Source organism: Macaca mulatta, chromosome 1 (genome assembly GCF_049350105.2).
Source record: "Macaca mulatta isolate MMU2019108-1 chromosome 1, T2T-MMU8v2.0, whole genome shotgun sequence".
NCBI lineage: Eukaryota > Metazoa > Chordata > Mammalia > Primates > Cercopithecidae > Macaca > Macaca mulatta.
Genome location: NC_133406.1, coordinates 153,771,915 through 153,788,472, shown reverse-complemented (window position 1 = coordinate 153,788,472; position 16,558 = coordinate 153,771,915). Strand labels below are relative to the sequence as shown.

General features: G+C 36.3%; 1 protein-coding gene across 3 annotated transcripts in view; it reads right to left on the bottom strand.

The window, feature by feature from the left end:
* The window catches only part of SELENOF (selenoprotein F), a 51,418-nt gene that overhangs the window by 4,349 nt on the left and 30,511 nt on the right, over nt 1-16,558 (bottom strand). For 2 of the 3 annotated variants that reach the window (NR_144533.2, NM_001159416.2), the window contains 2 exon segments: nt 1,332-1,381; nt 14,655-14,718. Coding sequence is in view for 2 of the 3 variants with exons in the window: in NM_001159416.2 (NP_001152888.1) it covers nt 1,332-1,381; nt 14,655-14,718 (114 nt within the window). In the remaining variant the exon portion in view is untranslated. 3 annotated transcript variants of the gene reach the window in all.

Genomic DNA, 16,558 nt, shown 5'->3' with positions numbered 1-16,558 from the left:
AGATATGCAAATCATGTATCATTAGGGCACTGCAAATTAAAACAACAATAAAATACCACCACATACTTATTAGAACAACTAAAATCCAAAACAGTGACAAAACCTAAAGCTGGTGAGGATGTGGACCTCTTAATCACTACTGCTAGGGCAAATGTAACATGATGTCATCACTTTGGAAGACAGTTTTGCAGTTTCTCACAAAGTTAAACAATCTTAACTGTATGATCCAGCAATTGCACTCATAGTTACTTACCTCAATGAGCTGAAAACTTCTGTGTACACAGAAATTACACAAAAATATTTATATTAGCTTTACTCAAAATTGCCCAGAATTGGAAACAACCAAGATGTCATTCCACAGGTGAATGGCAAAACTGGTATAACAGAGTAATATTCAGTAATAAGAAGCCAATCTGAAAAGGCTACATATTGTATGGTTCCAAATATGTAACAATCTGGAAAAGGCAAAATTATAGAGATAATAAAAAAATCAGTGGTGGCCAGACGCAGTGGCTCACACCTGTAATATTACCCAGCACTTTGGGAGGCTGAGGCGGGTGATTCACTTGAGGTCAGGAGTTTGAGACCAGCCTGGCCAACATGGCAAAACCCTATCTCTCCTAAAAATACAAAAAAATTAGCTGGGCATGGAGGCATGCTCCTGTAATAAAGCTACTCAGGAGGCTGAGACATGAGAATTGCTTGAACCCAGGAGGTGGAGGTTGCAGTGAACGAAGATGGTGCCACTGCACTCCAGCCTGGGCGACAGAGCAAGACTCCGTCTCAAAAAAAAAAAAAAAAGAAAGAAAGAAAATCAGCGGTTGCCAGAGGGTGGGGAAGAGGGAGAGAAATGACCTGAAAGTGTGAAGGATTGGAGATTTCTTAGGGCGGTGAAACTATTCTGTATGATACTGTAATGGTAGATATGTAATATTATGCATTTGGCAAAACTCCTATAATCACATAACGCAAAGAATGAATGCTAATGTGAACTATTAAACTTAATTAGTATATCAATATTGATTCATCAATTGTAACAAATGTACTATACCAATGTAAGATGTTATAACGGGAAAACTGAGGGTGGGGGTGGGGGCCAGGGAGTGTATGGGAATACTCTTTCCTTTGCGTTCAAATTTTCATAAACCTAAAACTGCTCTAAAAAATAAAGTCTATTAAAAAAATTATTTTTCAGTGAAATTAAAAATTTAAATTGATACATAATATCTGTACATGTTTATTGGGAAAATCATTTATTCAAATATCTACTTTAATTATAAAATAAATAAATTAAGGCTGGAAAAAAGAGATTTCCATTACAATCACCTTACCTTGATTTGTAGTCCTCTGAACAATTTGGGTTTATCACTCCTAACGAAAGCTTATAAAAAAAGAAAAAGATTCAATAGTTCACTTCCAAATCCAAGCTAGCTAAAAAGATTAATATAAAAGTGGAAATAAACTTAACAAATCAAGCATTATATCCTATATGAAAAAAAAGAAGAAAATTTAAACATCTATAGATAAATGGAGAGACATACCATATTCTCCAATATTTTAAGACATTAATTGTTTCAAATTAATAGAAATCCCAAATTCCAATAGGATTTTAAGGCTTGACAAAAATGATAGCTCAATTTTAAGAGTAAATGTGTAAGAATAGTCAAGGCAGTTTTTAAAAAGTAAGATATGGAAAGATAATTTGTTCTACTGTTTATTAATACACTATGTGATACAGATACCATAACAGAGAAAAGAATAGAATAGGGAATTAAAAGAGATAAAAATGTCTGGGAGAATTTTTTAATGTGCTAAAGCTATCAAATCAGAGAGAGGGAAAGGGGAAGGGGAGAGGGAAAAAGAGATATATGTTTGCCTGGCGGTGTGCATGGGTTATTCGATAAATACTTCTGAGAAAACTGCCAAACTGTTTAGAAAAAAATAATCGCAGAACTAATAATCAGTCATGATAACTGCTAAAAAGGAGAGGTTAAAAATACTACCAAAGCCTACAGCACAGAGAAAAATATGGAATATAAAATTCTACTCCTAAGTATGACCCAAAAGGAAATGTTTTATAGATACGCCTATGTAAAAATGGAAACATCAGGACAGCAAAACACCACCATAAGCAAATTAAAAAATGACAAACTGAAGAAAATTATCTCAAATATATAAAAGGGCTCTTACAAATAATTAAGAAAAAACACTATGTATAGCAATATGTACAAATATACAAATGGTCAATAAACATTTGAAATAAATGTTCAACTTCACATATAATCGAAGAAATGCCCAAACAATGAGGTACTCACATTCAGAATTACAAAGATTAAAAAGAATACTAAAGGGTAGAGAGGGAACAGGGAGAGGGATTTTGCTGGGAATGAGCTATGGGAGGAATATAAATGGGTACATCCTTCCTGAAGGATATTCAGCAAAATCAACCACGAGTCTTAAAATGTACATAGTTTGTAAACCTGCAAGTACACTTCTGGGACTTTCTTTATTCTGAGGAAATAACTTATAAAAAGTCTTGCTAGGCCGGGCGCGGTGGCTCAAGCCTGTAATCCCAGCACTTTGGGAGGCCGAGACGGGCGGATCACAAGGTCAGGAGATCGAGACCATCCTGGCTAACATGGTGAAACCCTGTCTCTACTAAAAATACAAAAAACTAGCCGGGCGAGGTGGCGGGCGCCTGTAGTCCCAGCTACTCCGGAGGCTGAGGCAGGAGAATGGCGTGAACCCGGGAGGTGGAGCTTGCAGTGAGCTGAGATCCGGCCACTGCACTCCAGCCTGGGCGACAGAGCGAGACTCCGTCTCAAAAAAAAAAAAAAAAAAAAAAAAAAAAAAGTCTTGCTAACCAAGTCTGAAAATCTGGAAATAATTTAAATGTGTAAAATGATATTGGTCAAATAAATTAATATGAACCACATAATCATTAAAAAAATTATGATCTATATTTAGTGACAAAGAAAACTTATATGTGTAAAAAGCAAGGATTTTCCCTGTTTCTTTTTCTTCAATTTGTTTCCTATTGTTGTTTCAAAAAGGTGAATATTTTCATATGCAAATGAAAAAGCCCTAAACAAATCTTAAAATATATACAGTGGTTCAAAAAACATTTACTGTTATTATTTTAATAAAGGCCTATACGTGGGGCATTTATTTGGGAAAGTTTTAAATGAATGTTTTCCCGTTTTGGATGCTATCAATCTATAATTTACCAATTTTCAATAATGATCATGCCTAATTAATTCAAATTAAAAGGTGTGTAATACATTTTCCTTTGTTTCTTTTTTTTTTTTTGAGACGGGGTCTCACTTGGCTGAGCGAGGGGTCAGCCTCGGTCTTGCCCAGGCTGGAGTGCAGTGGCGTGATCTCGGCTCACTGCAACCTCTGCTTCCTGGGTTCAAGCGATTCTCCTGCCTGAGCCTCCTGAGTAGCTGGGACTACAGACGCGGGCCACCATGCCCGGCTAATTTTTTGTGTTTTTAGTAGAGACAGGGTTTCACCGTGTTAGCCAGGATGGTCTCGATCTCCTGACCTTGTGATCCGCCTGCCTTGGCCTCCCAAAGTGCTGGGATTATAGGCGTGAGCCACTGCGCCCAGCCTGTAATACATTTTTCTAAAATAAAAGCAATTGTTTCATTTAGATACTTGATCATTCTTAATACCAGTTATTGATCATTTGCATAATTCTCATCTTAGATTTTATAGTGACACACATGCTTTTGAGTTTTTACTTTAGAATTAGATAGCAATAGTGCTATCAGTTTGCTTCATTATGAGAGTCTTCACATATTTGACTCAAATATCTCACCTAATCCTCCCCTACAAAATTTATTTCAAAATAAAACCAATTATGCTATTCTGGCTTATTAAAATATCGTTTTCTATTAACTTTATCCTTTAGGATTTTTCCAGTATTCCGCAAACTCCTGAATCCCCAAACAAAAATGATCTTGTGATTTTTATTGCCTTTAATGCTGTTCTGTTCCTCTGGCAAATGCTATTTGTATGTCTGTGCAAAATACTGTGTAACACGCAGTAACTGTGTCTACATGCCTTCTCTACTACATAAGAAACCTGGTAAAAGGACTATTCTTACATACGTTGTTTTGGATCCATAACAGAGCTTAGCATACTTAATAGTTCACTTATTAAAATGATTTAACAGACTGCAATAAGTGAACAAATTTAAAAGGAATACTAAGATGAGTCACTAATTACTATTTTCATCAGTTCTTTCCTTTTCTCTCTGCTAAACACAGATCCATAGCTTCCTAATTTTGAAAGAGAGGATCTGTTAAATACCTTGTAGCAGCAAATCACATTTTACAGGCAGTAAATAAATCTTTTAACAAATATTCGAGTACTCATTATATACACATGGCATTCGATAAGCTACAGGAGAATATAAGGAAACTGAGTTCTTTAATGTCAATACATCTACAGTCTGCTTAAACAGATCTGCAACAAATAAAAAGAGGTGATCGTAAAAACAATGTCGTTAATTTAACAATTGACAATAAGTACTCTAAGTTCAGAGAAAGGAGATCTTAGTATGTTAGAGTCATAAGTAAACAAGAAACAAAATAAGAACTGAGAATTTATGTTCACTTGAACATAAAACAGTCCTTCTTTTGACATAATTCTAAAGGATTCAAAAGAATTTTATCTCTTACTACTTCAAATTACTCCTAAAATTTGATATTTCTTAATAGTCAAAATAGCCCCAAAGTCAACTTCAAACTAGTTTTAGTGAAGAAAGTAAACTGAAAAAGTATGATAAAAATGTATGCTAAGAAAGGCAACTGTGCTGGTGGATCTTCAGCCAGTCAGGAAAAACTACAATTCCTCAAGTTCAATGATTTTGGCCTCCATTTTATTACTAAACCTACCACTGTATTTAATTTCTCAATGTAAACATACATCATGGCACAGTTATGAATGAGAAAAAACCCTCTAGATGTTTTACAAATTATAAGCAAAATAAGGATGGTGAATTTTAAAATTGTATAAAAAGATTGGTATTTGAATACATAATATTATTTGTTGTATTCTTGACTTGATCATATTGTAATCACATGTCATGTGCTCTATAGCTGCATGAGTCATTAAATATGCAAATAGCAAATAAAGTCCAGAAAAGAAATAATGGAGCTTAAGGCAACCTTAAAGAGACTTTTTTTTTCCTTTAAAAGATTCTGGAGGAGGGCAGCTGGAATATTTTACTAATAACTTTCAGTATACAAGAAAAAATACCACCACCATTTACCATCTGGGTTCAGTGAACTGTTTATTTTTGTATTTTTAAATGATTTTATTAATAATTTTACAGAAGAATAAAGGGATAGTGAAAAACAAATCTATTCGAAATTTTAATAAGAATTAAGCACATAAATTCAAATATTTATTCCGTATTTTCCTGATTTTGAAGGTAAATATAACCAAAATGAGCAATGTGCTTTCAAGGCAACTAACTGCTCATTGACTATCATGCATGAAATTAGAGCACAGCCACGCTGTAAATATTGATTTCAGATTCCAAATACATTTCTAATAGGCTCTAACTTATTTTTACGCTGGCTCTTTTTGTTTGTTTGTTTGTTTTTTTGAGGTATAGTTTTGCTCTTATTGCCCAGGCTGGAATGCAACTGGACGATCTTGGCTCACCGCAACCTCCGCCTCCGCGTTCAGGCAATTCTCCGGCCTCAGCCTCCCGAGTAGTTGGGATTACAGGCATGCACCACAACGCCCAGCTAATTTTTTTTTGTATTTTTTTTTTTTTTTTTTTTGAGACGGAGTCTTCGCTCTGCCGCCGAGGCTGGAGTGCAGTGGCCGGATCTCAGCTCACTGCAAGCTCCGCCTCCCGGGTTCACGCCATTCTCCTGCCTCAGCCTCCCGAGTAGTTGGGACTACAGGCGCCCGCCACCGCGCCCGGCTAGTTTTTTTGTATTTTTTTTTAGTAGAGACGGGGTTTCACCGTGTTAGCCAGGATGGTCTCGATCTCCTGACCTCGTGATCCGCCCGTCTCGGCCTCCCAAAGTGCTGGGATTACAGGCTTGAGCCACCGCGCCCGGCCTTTTTTTGTATTTTTAGAAAAGACGAGGATTCTCCATGTTGGTGAGGCTGGTCTCGAATTCCCAACCTCAGGTGATCCACCCGCCTCGGCCTTCCAAAGTGCTGGGATTACAGCCGTAAGCCACCGAGGCGGGCAGATCACCCGAGGTCAAGAGTTAGAGACCAGCCTGGTCAACATGGTGAAACCCCATCTCAATACAAAAATTAGCCAGGCATGGGCTGGGCGCGGTGGCTCACGCCTGTAATCCCAGCACTGTGAGAGGCCGAGGTAGGCGGATCACCAGGTCAGGAGATCCAGACCATCCTGGCTAACACGGTGAAACCCTGTATCTACTAAAAATACAAAAAAATAGCTGGCCTGGTGGCAGGCGCCCGTAGTCCCGGCTACTCCGGAGGCTGAGGCAGAAGAATGGCGTGAACCTGGCAGGCGGAGCTTGCAGTTGAGCCAAAGTCGCGCCACTCCGCTCCAGCCTGGGCTACAGTGTGACTCCGTCTAAAAAAAATAAATAAAAAAATACAAAAATAAAAATAAATAAAAATTAGCCAGGCATGGTGGTGCATGCCTGTAGTTCCAGCTACTTGGGAGCCTGAGGTAGGAGGACTGTTTGAACCTGGGAGGCAGAGGTTGCAGTGAGCCGAGATCCCGTCACTGCACTCTAACCTGGACAACAGAGCGAGACTCCGTCTCAAAGAAACAAAACAAAACAAAACTATTATTTCCTTTCTGACCTTGGTAATATATTGTTTATTCACTCACTCTTGATTTTTGAGAAAATTCATTCAGGATATTGTCAAATGAGGTTTCAGAATCTGAGCTTCTGCTCATACGGAACAATTTTATTATCATTAGAGTCTAGAATAGGACTTTCTAATAGAACTTTCTGAGATAATGGAAATATTCTTCATCTGTTCTTTTTGGCATGGTGGTTACTGAGCATCTGAAATGTAGCTAGTGCATCTACGGAACTGGATGTTTAATTTTATATAATTTAAAAAAATTGGGCCGGGACGGTGGCTCATGTCTATAATCCCAGCACTTTGGGAGGCCGAGGTGGGCAGATAACCTGAGGTCGGGAGTTCGAGACCAGCCTGACCCCATGGAGAAACCCCGTCTCTACTAAAACTACAAAAAATTAGCTGGGTGTGGTGGTGCATGCCTGTAATCCCAGCTACTCAGAAGGCTGAGGTAGGAAAATTGCTTGAACCTGGGAGGTGGAGGTTGTAGTGAGTCAAGATCACACCCACACCATTACACTCCAGCCTGAACAACAGGAGTGAAACTCCGTCTCAAAAAAAAAAAAAAAGAAAAAAGAAAATATTTAAAACAGCCATGTTTGGCTACTTGGTCACTCCAGGTCTAAAGTGTTATTTTATCTCTTTGCATTCATTTTCTGATTCATTTAATCATTAGAGGCGTTTCTGTCAATTTTCTTCTCTGCCATTATGGGCAGAAAGCAAAAAAATTTCAAATTCTCAAATGTGTTCAATGAAAGCTTAAAAAAAAAAAAAAGACTACAGAAATGGTGTCATACTATGTGGGTCACACAATAAAATCAAAGAATGATTCCCCGCTAATGTTTTTTTTTGCTGTTGTTGTTTAGTAGAGATGGGGCTTCACCATGCTGGTCAGGCTGGTCTCGAATGCCTGACCTTGTGATCCGCCTGCCTTGGCCTCCCAAAGTGGTGGGATTACAGGCGTTGAGTCACCTCGCCCAGCCACCAATTTGGAGATTTCTAAAGAAAATCCAATCACTCTAATTTCCAGAAAATGTTCCTATGTCAATTTAATTATTTGTCACTAATAAAGGCAATTTTGTAAATAACGCTCAAAGTGATCAAATAAACAGAAGTAATTTAAAAACAGATTAAATGTTTCAGCTTTTCCCTTAGGATTGTTAGCAACCCATTCATGCTGCCCCCTAGAAGAGCTAAGTTTTGCTATATACACTGCTCAGAATGTCAAGGGACTCTCATAATTCAGAGGCTCTTTAGAGCTAACTTTAAGGAGTATTAAAAGGGATTATTTTTTAAAAAAAGTATTAAGGAGTATTAAAAAAAAAACAACCCCAAAACCCAAACCCACATCTGTCCTCCTCCTTGTTCTATAAAGAGGGTATATGTGGAAATGGGGAGATAATAAGGAAGTATATGTTCTGAGGTTAAAGAAAAATGTTTGAATTATGTTATTTTCAAAATCACAAACACGTGAAAATATAAATGAAAAAAGAGACAAAATATACTCGGACAAAATATAATCCTGTTGATTAGACAGAAATATAGTCATGTTGAAACAGGATTATATTTTGAGATGAAATATCCTGTTGATTAGAGTAAGTACATTCGAATCAGAACATACTCTAAATAACAATGTCATACCATATCCAGAAATGTCAATATAAAGAGAATGGCAACAACAGACAACCTAATTCTCAACTGCGTTCAACAAAAGCTATTGAGTAATCAAAAAAGTATTTCTAAAACAAGAAAACTGGCTGGGTGTGCTGGCTCACGCCTGTAATCCCAGCACTCTGGGAGGCCAAGGCGGGCAAATCACCTGAGGTTAGGAGTTCCAGACCAGCGTGGCCAACATGATGAAACTCCATCTCTATTAAAATACCAAAAAAACCACAAAAGTTAGCTGGGCGTGGTGGCACATGCCTGTAATCCCAGCTACTTGGGAGGCTGAGGCAAGAGAATCGCTGGAACCTGGGAGGTGGAGGTTGAAGTGAGTCGAGATCATGCCACTGCACTCTAGCCTGGGAGACAAAGCCAGACTGTCTCAAAAAAAAAGAAAAAAAAAGAAAAAAAAAAAAAAAGAAAATATACTATTATATACATTTGGAGTACAAAATTGTGTCATCCATTAGGACAATTTAGAAGCACTTGAAAACAGAAAAGGACAACTTAAGAGAATTTAGGGAGACTGGAGGTACAAAATGAAGACAAGACAAACTAAAAAAATTATGATTTTTACGAAAAGATGAGAGCTTTTTATGAATGTTTGAATCCTGTAAATTCATCAAGGGCATATAACAAATGGAAACACAGGCTTTTCTCCAGATTCTCAACTGTTAAAGGTGGGGGCATCCCTTGAATTAGAAAACTTTAATAAATCAGTGCATTCATTCCATAAATACTTGAATTCCTCTTAATACTAGGTGCAATGTTACATAGATTTTGGGTATATCAATGATTAAAAAACAAAAAACAAAACAAAACAAAAACAGAACACAAACTTTGAGCTCTAGCTTGAGAGAGGCAAAAGACCAGTATGCCAAATATAATCTTATGTGGGAGGTGTTCTGGAACATAAAAAGAAAAGTAAAACACTGTTTAAACCACCCAAAAACAATGCTGGAGCCAAATTTTGAATGAACTGGAATTTGCCACAAGAATTGGGAAGGAGCACAAGTTAGCAAGAATTTTCAGTGTGTACAAACACACAGAAGTCAGAGCTCAGAGAATTGCAAATAGTTTTGCATAAACTAGAGATGTGAATCTAGAAATGAGAAACTATGTCATGGCGAGTCTTGTATGTCATTTTGTATGTGACAGAGAACTATAAAGGATTTTAAGCAAGAGAGAGATACAATCAGATTTGTCTTATGAAAAGGGTCTCTACTGGCTGTTGTGTTAAAGAGGTAACGAAGTAAGAAAAGGGAAAAGAGGCAGACTAGATAATAAGTAACTAATCCTTTTGGATAAAGATGTTATGGCCCTGACTGAAAATACAGAAAAGAGAAAGGGACTATGAAGGTTATTACTGAGGGAGAAGAGACACAACATGGTGACTAACTGGATATAAAGTGTAAAAGATCAATCATGATTCCTGTGTTTCATGCTTATGCTTTTGCCTGATCATACTGCCATTTATAGAAATAGGGAAGATGGTATACTTTTAATAGAGAAGAGGATTAATACAGTTTTTGGACATGCTGGGTTTAAAGCCTTTCTATTAAAAATGTGGACCACAGTCTGTAGGACTGTAAGAAATACAGAATCTCAGGACCCATCCCAGATTTATAGAATTATACTCTGTAGTTTAAGAAGATCCCCAGGTGATTCATATATGTATATTGGTTTAAGGTGCCTATGAAATAATCTAAATGGAAATGTCCCATGGAAGTAAATATAAGAAATACAACTTCTAACAAAATAAAACTTTATGTAAAGATATAGATTGGGAGTCATCAGGTAAGTACTGTAATTGAAACTGAGCGAGTGGGACACCATTCGGTAAAGTCAGAAGAGAAGAAAATTTGAAGATAATAGACCCTCACTAACAATAACGTTTGAAGTGCGGGCAGTAAAAGAGATGCTAGAACAGAAGAGAAAGATATGTTGGAAGTAGGAGAAAGCTAGGAGATCATGAAGTCACACAAGTGAAGAGAGTTTCAAATGCTAGGGCCAAGTAAGATTTAGTAGTCAGGAGGTAAAATGGTAGAAAGAGAAGCACCATTATGGTGCTTGAAAAATGGCTAGAGGTCAATATACAGAATTTTGCATACGAGAAAGGTTGCAGTTATAATATATATTGACTTGAATGTTTTTTTAAAGATGACCAATGTATGAGTATATGAATGTTTGATGGTTCATAATTGAAACTTATTATTAACCAAGCAGCAAATATAAGATACAATAACAATACTTACCACTTAACATCTTCATTACTGGAATAGTGATTGACATACAGTAAGCATCAATACACATTTATAGAATTATAGAATGATTTACTCTGTATTTGCTGGTGCCAGACACATACTAACTGATTTACATGTTATCTCATTAATCCTCAGAACAGCCCTATAAGGTAGATATTAACCTATTATACCTCAACTGTAACCCATTTTATAAACAAGAAAATCAATGAAGATAATGCTAATGGATCAGTATTCTTTCCAGCAAAACTCCAATGTAGCAATGCAACCTTAAGCATGGCTACCAATCAATCGTAGTTGGCATGAGAAGCAGGTTGAGTATCCTTAACTGAAATGCACGGGACTGTGTTTCATTTTTTTGGATGTGGAAATACTTGCATATATAGAATGACATATCTTGGGGATGGGACCCAAATATAAACCTGAAATTCATTTATGTTTCATATATACCTTATACATACAGCCTGAAGGTAATTTTTTGCAGCATTTTTAAAGTTTCATATTTTGGAGCATTCTAGATTTCAGATTTTTAATTATGAGGATGTTCAACTTGTACTACATTACTTCAAAACTCCTTTTTGTGTCTGAAGGTTTATGATTCTAATACAGAGGTTGCCAAACTGAGGCCCATGGGCCAAATCTGTCCTGCTTGCTTTTGTTAATAAAGTTTTACCAGAACACAGTGCATTCGTTTAAGTACTGTCTATGGCTGCTTCCGTGCTCTAACAGCAGAGTTCGATAGTTACAACAGAGCTCATGTTGCCTATAAAGCTGAAAATTTTTACTATCTAGTTCTTTACAGAAAGTTTGCCAAGCCCTACAAAATTAGGGATAAATCACATTACTTTCTGAGAGACAGCTACATTCTTTACACAGAAGACTCAAGCGAGAGAAAAAAAAACATGATTACTTAGGATGTCACCACACGTGAAGTGACAGAATACTAGAATCAACTATGAGAAATTATTATAGACAGGCTTCTATACTTAAGCAACTAGAATAAGGAAAAAAAGGTATTTTAGAAGGCATATTTGGAATTGACTAAGAAATATGATCTGGGATTTTTTTTACACAACTCTGAGTGGTTTAATGTGGGTAAAACATACCAAAATTTAAATTCTTCCTTTTTCTGAAATAATTTAACATTAATTTACTCTTGTTTCATGAAATGGCTAAATTAAGTGATCTTAAAAATTGACAATGTATTATAAGCTAGAGTATAATGAAGATTATCATGATAATCCCAGAAGCTACTTGATGTTGAAGATAAAAAATACGAAGCAGTGGCCGGGTGCAGTTGCTCATGCCTGTAATCCCAGCATTGGGAGGCCAAGGCAGGCAGATCACCTGAGGTCAGGAATTTGAGACCAGCCTGGCCAATGTGGCAAAACCCCGTCTCTACTAAATATAAAAAAAATTAGCCATGTGTGGTGGCATGCACCTGTAGTCCCAGCTACTCAGGAGGCTGAGGCAGAAGAATCACTTGAACCCAGGAGGTGGAGGTTGCAGTGAGCTGAAATTGCACCACTACACTCCAGCGTGGGCAACAGTGAAACTCTGTCTCAAAAAAAAAAAAAAAAAAGAGAGAGAGAGAGAGAGAGAGAAAAGAATATGAGGCAGTGATGACATGAAAGTTAGTTTGGTATTTGTAATTACTGCTTTATAGCAACAATTCTCCATGCTGTATTTCAGAATATCTTTAAGATGGAAATTCTGAGGGTGGGAATTTAATGGTTTTATCACAATTATAACAACTTTTCATGGGCTCAGAAAATACTGATATTATATATAATAATATTAAATACAGTTACACATTATGGAATTAATAATTTTTATTTTAAGCAAGTAGGTAATTAAATATTTATACATAGCATTAAAATTCAATTGTTTTCAAAAGGAAAAGACAGTATGATATATGTACCCTAAGGTTTGATAATTTACATAATATGTATTACCGTAGATAATAAAATCTGGTATCATAACTAGGAAGGCTAATCATAGTATCGAAGTTACTCTTGATTCTCACGAAAATCTAAGTTATAAAATGTTGTTTTTAGGCCGGGCGCGGTGGCTCAAGCCTGTAATCCCAGCACTTTGGGAGGCCGAGACGGGTGGATCACGAGGTCAGGAGATCGAGACCATCCTGGTGAACACAGTGAAACCCCGTCTCTACTAAAACTACAAAAAACTAGCCGGGCGAGGTGGCGGGCGCCTGTAGTCCCAGCTACTCGGGAGGCTGAGGCAGGAGAATGGCGTGAACCCGGGAGGCGGAGCTTGCAGTGAGCTGAGATCCGGCCACTGCACTCCAGCCTGGGTGACAGAGCGAGACAGACTCCGTCTCAAAAAAAAAAAAAAAAAAAAAAAAAAAAAAAAAAATGTTGTTTTTAATAAAACAAGTAAGTATAATCAATGCAGCTAAAAATCAATTGCTAAACCTTTCTAGAAATAAGAATGCTCACACTATCATTCAGAGAATGGATACAAAAAAGCCAAAACAACTGTGGTACAATTCTGAGTTTAAGTGTTTGAGGCAAAAACAAAAACAAAAAAAACAAAAAAAAAACCAGTAAGAAACTTTTTCCTCAAGCAAAAGTAGTATCTTCTTTGCTATATTAGAATGTGTTACTCTAACAAAGACTGTTTTTGATTAGATATATATCTGCTTTGGGCCTCATTAAGTGTCCCAAGTCAAACTTCTATATTACGTATCTGTGCCAAATGATCAATATTTTATTATAAACAATTCTAGGTCAGCAATAAAAAGCATGTGCTAATACAGGCAATTTTATAAAATATTAAATCCAAAAAATTCTCTTGCCATTAACTAAATAAGGCAAGAAATCAGGGGAATGTCAGCAAAAATCGAGGTAGAATGAGGTATGTAAATTAAATACTTATCTATGTATTTAAAAAAAAAAAGAGAAAGCATTATTACCTTCAGACAAGTTCAGTTTCATAAAACTGATTTTCAAAGTGACATGCAAGGACAGAAGACAAAAGCCTTAGTTCAAGCCTTTCTTGGTAATGCAAAGCTCCTCATTATTGTCTGATGTCAACCCAAAGAATATACCTTCACAATTATCCTTTAACATGTTTATCCTTAAAATTCCCTGTAAAGATATATACATATGGCTTTCTCTCTTTTGTATTTCAAATTCTTTGGCAATTACTTCTTTCTTTGGTGATTTGTTATTTTGTACAGGTCTACTCTTAATGCAATTGTTCCACATAAATCAATTCACATTTAAAATACACTACAATGGTGTGCTACTTAAAGAAATTACACTTACATCTGGTAAAGGAAAGGCTCGTACAAAATTCACACCTGGCAAAGGAAAGGCTCTTCTTTTAAGAAAATAACTCCTTCATGTGTTGTATTTTAAATCTAAATTTTTCTCTTCTTTTTTTTAGAGACAAAGTCTTGCTCTGTCGCCCAGGCTGGAGTGCAGTAGCGTGATCTTGGCTCACTGCAACCTCCACCTCCCGGGTTCAAGTGATTCACCTGCCTCTGCCTCCCGAATAGCTAGGATTGTAGGCATCCGCCACTGCACCCAGCTACTTTTTGTATTTGTAGTAGAGATAGGGTTTCATCATCTTGGCCAGGCTGGTCTCGAACTCCTGACCTTGTGATCCACCTGCCTTGGCCTCCCAGAGTGCTAGAATTACAGGCGTGAGCCACCATGCCCGGCCTCTAAATTTCATATATTGTTTTTGCTTAAAATAAACATAGCATTCACCAATTACTTTAACAAACCACCTCCATGAAAACAAATGTGAAAAAAATACATATTATTGTTGAGAAAGTATAATCCTAAAAATTCTTATTCCTGGGAATATATAATGAAAACGATTCACATAAAATGTTGATTTTAAATGACTGAACAGCTTACTGGAGTAAATTTTATATACCTTGGACTTGAGGGAACCTTCCCAATTTTCATCCACAAACTTCAAGAATAGCTCCTGCATACAGCTACAAAAGGAAAAACAGGAATTTAAAAAATTTGTATAAATTAAAAATGTACTTATAAAATAAATATAAATTTTCACAGTATAAACACTACAGTTAGCAGATATATAGATCAAAGAAAGGTCAAAGCTGGTTAGCTAGACAGGACCATGCAGTTCCGGTCTAACAGAAGAGAAGATGGAGGCCCAAGTATAATAAATGATAGAGGAACTTCCAACCTAATTCAATTATTCTTAAACCTAGTCAAAAAGACTGAAGTAGATACGGAAATTTAACAATAAACTTTAAATAGGTAAGATATCCTAGGAAGCTCTACAAAATATTAAATATTTCCTACTTTTTTTTTTAGGGTGATAAACTGAATATAGGTCTATATCATCCAAGATAGTTACTTAATAAAAATTCTTTCTGGTTGCTTTTAAGTGATCAAAGTTTTAAAATTAAAACAACTGCTACAGAAAGTACTATGTAGAGATATTATAAGAAAAGCAGTAAAATCTCATTATAAAGAACTCAAATGCAAATATTTTCCTTTAATGAAATTTAGCTGAAATGGATTCAATGGTAAATATCTCTTTTCTACAGAACCTGCACATTCACTTTATAGTAAAAGCTCATTATAAAAAACTCAAATGCAAATATTTTATTGCAATGAATTCAGCTGAAATGGATTCAATGGTAAACATCACATTTTTTTGTAGTTGCAGAGCCTGACTATTCTTTTTATAGGGCAGGAATATACTTGGAAATGTTGTGACCATAAGAGAAGGCTGACAATTTTAAGATCATATCCATTTCATTTCTTCTTGGCTTTTAGATTTGTTTTTTATGGAGGTTCAAGAAAGATGGACTTTACTTTTTCAGGTTCTAAAATTTAATTAAATTTAATTTTTTAACTGAATTTAATTAAAAAAAAATGCCCTATGCATGTTTATTTAAAATAGTTTGGAAAATACAGAAAGGCACAAAGTAGTGATTTAAACACCACCTTAATGTGACCTAAAAAGATAATGATTCTTAACAGTTTGATGACTTTGGGCTAGATCAATTCTTATGTTTTTGAGGAGTCACTGACCCTTCTGAGAAGCTGACAGAATTTTGCTTTAATGCAGGCTGTTCATGGACTCTGAAACCAATGGTGGATTTCAGATTAAGAATTCTGATGATCTCTAAGGTTCACTGCAGCAATAAAACTTTAAGAATAGGTTAATTTGGCTGGGCACGGTGGCTCATGCCTGTAATCGCAGCTCTTAGGGAGGCTGAGGCGGGTGGATCACGAGGTCAAGAGATTGAGAACATCCTGGCCAACAAGGTGAAACCCTGTTTCTACTAAAAATACAAAAATTAGCTGGGTGTGGTGGCAGGTGCCTGTAGTCCCAGCTACTCATGGGGCTGCGGCAGAAGAATCGCTTGAACCCAGGAGGCGGAGGTTGCAGTGAGCCAAGATCACGCCACTGCACGCCAGCCTGGCAACAGAGCAAGACTCTGTCTAAAAAAAAAAAAAAAAAAAAACCTTAATTCTATGCAATAAGTTTCTTTTGAAAAAGATTTGGCTAATCTTGGTTAGAACTCCAGAAAAAAAATATATTGAAAAATATAAGGCCATATTACCAATAAGCTAATGAAGCGATAGTCAACATTACTAGAGATTAGGGAAATGCATATCAAAACCACAATGAAATCCCACTTCACACCACTGAGATAGCTATTATTAAAAAAAAAAAAAAAGAGATGAAGATGTGGAGAAATTGGAACCCTTGTACACTGCTATTGGGAATGAGAAGTGGTCCAGTGGCTATAGAAAATGGAATTGCAGTTTTTCAAAAAATTAAAAATGGAATTG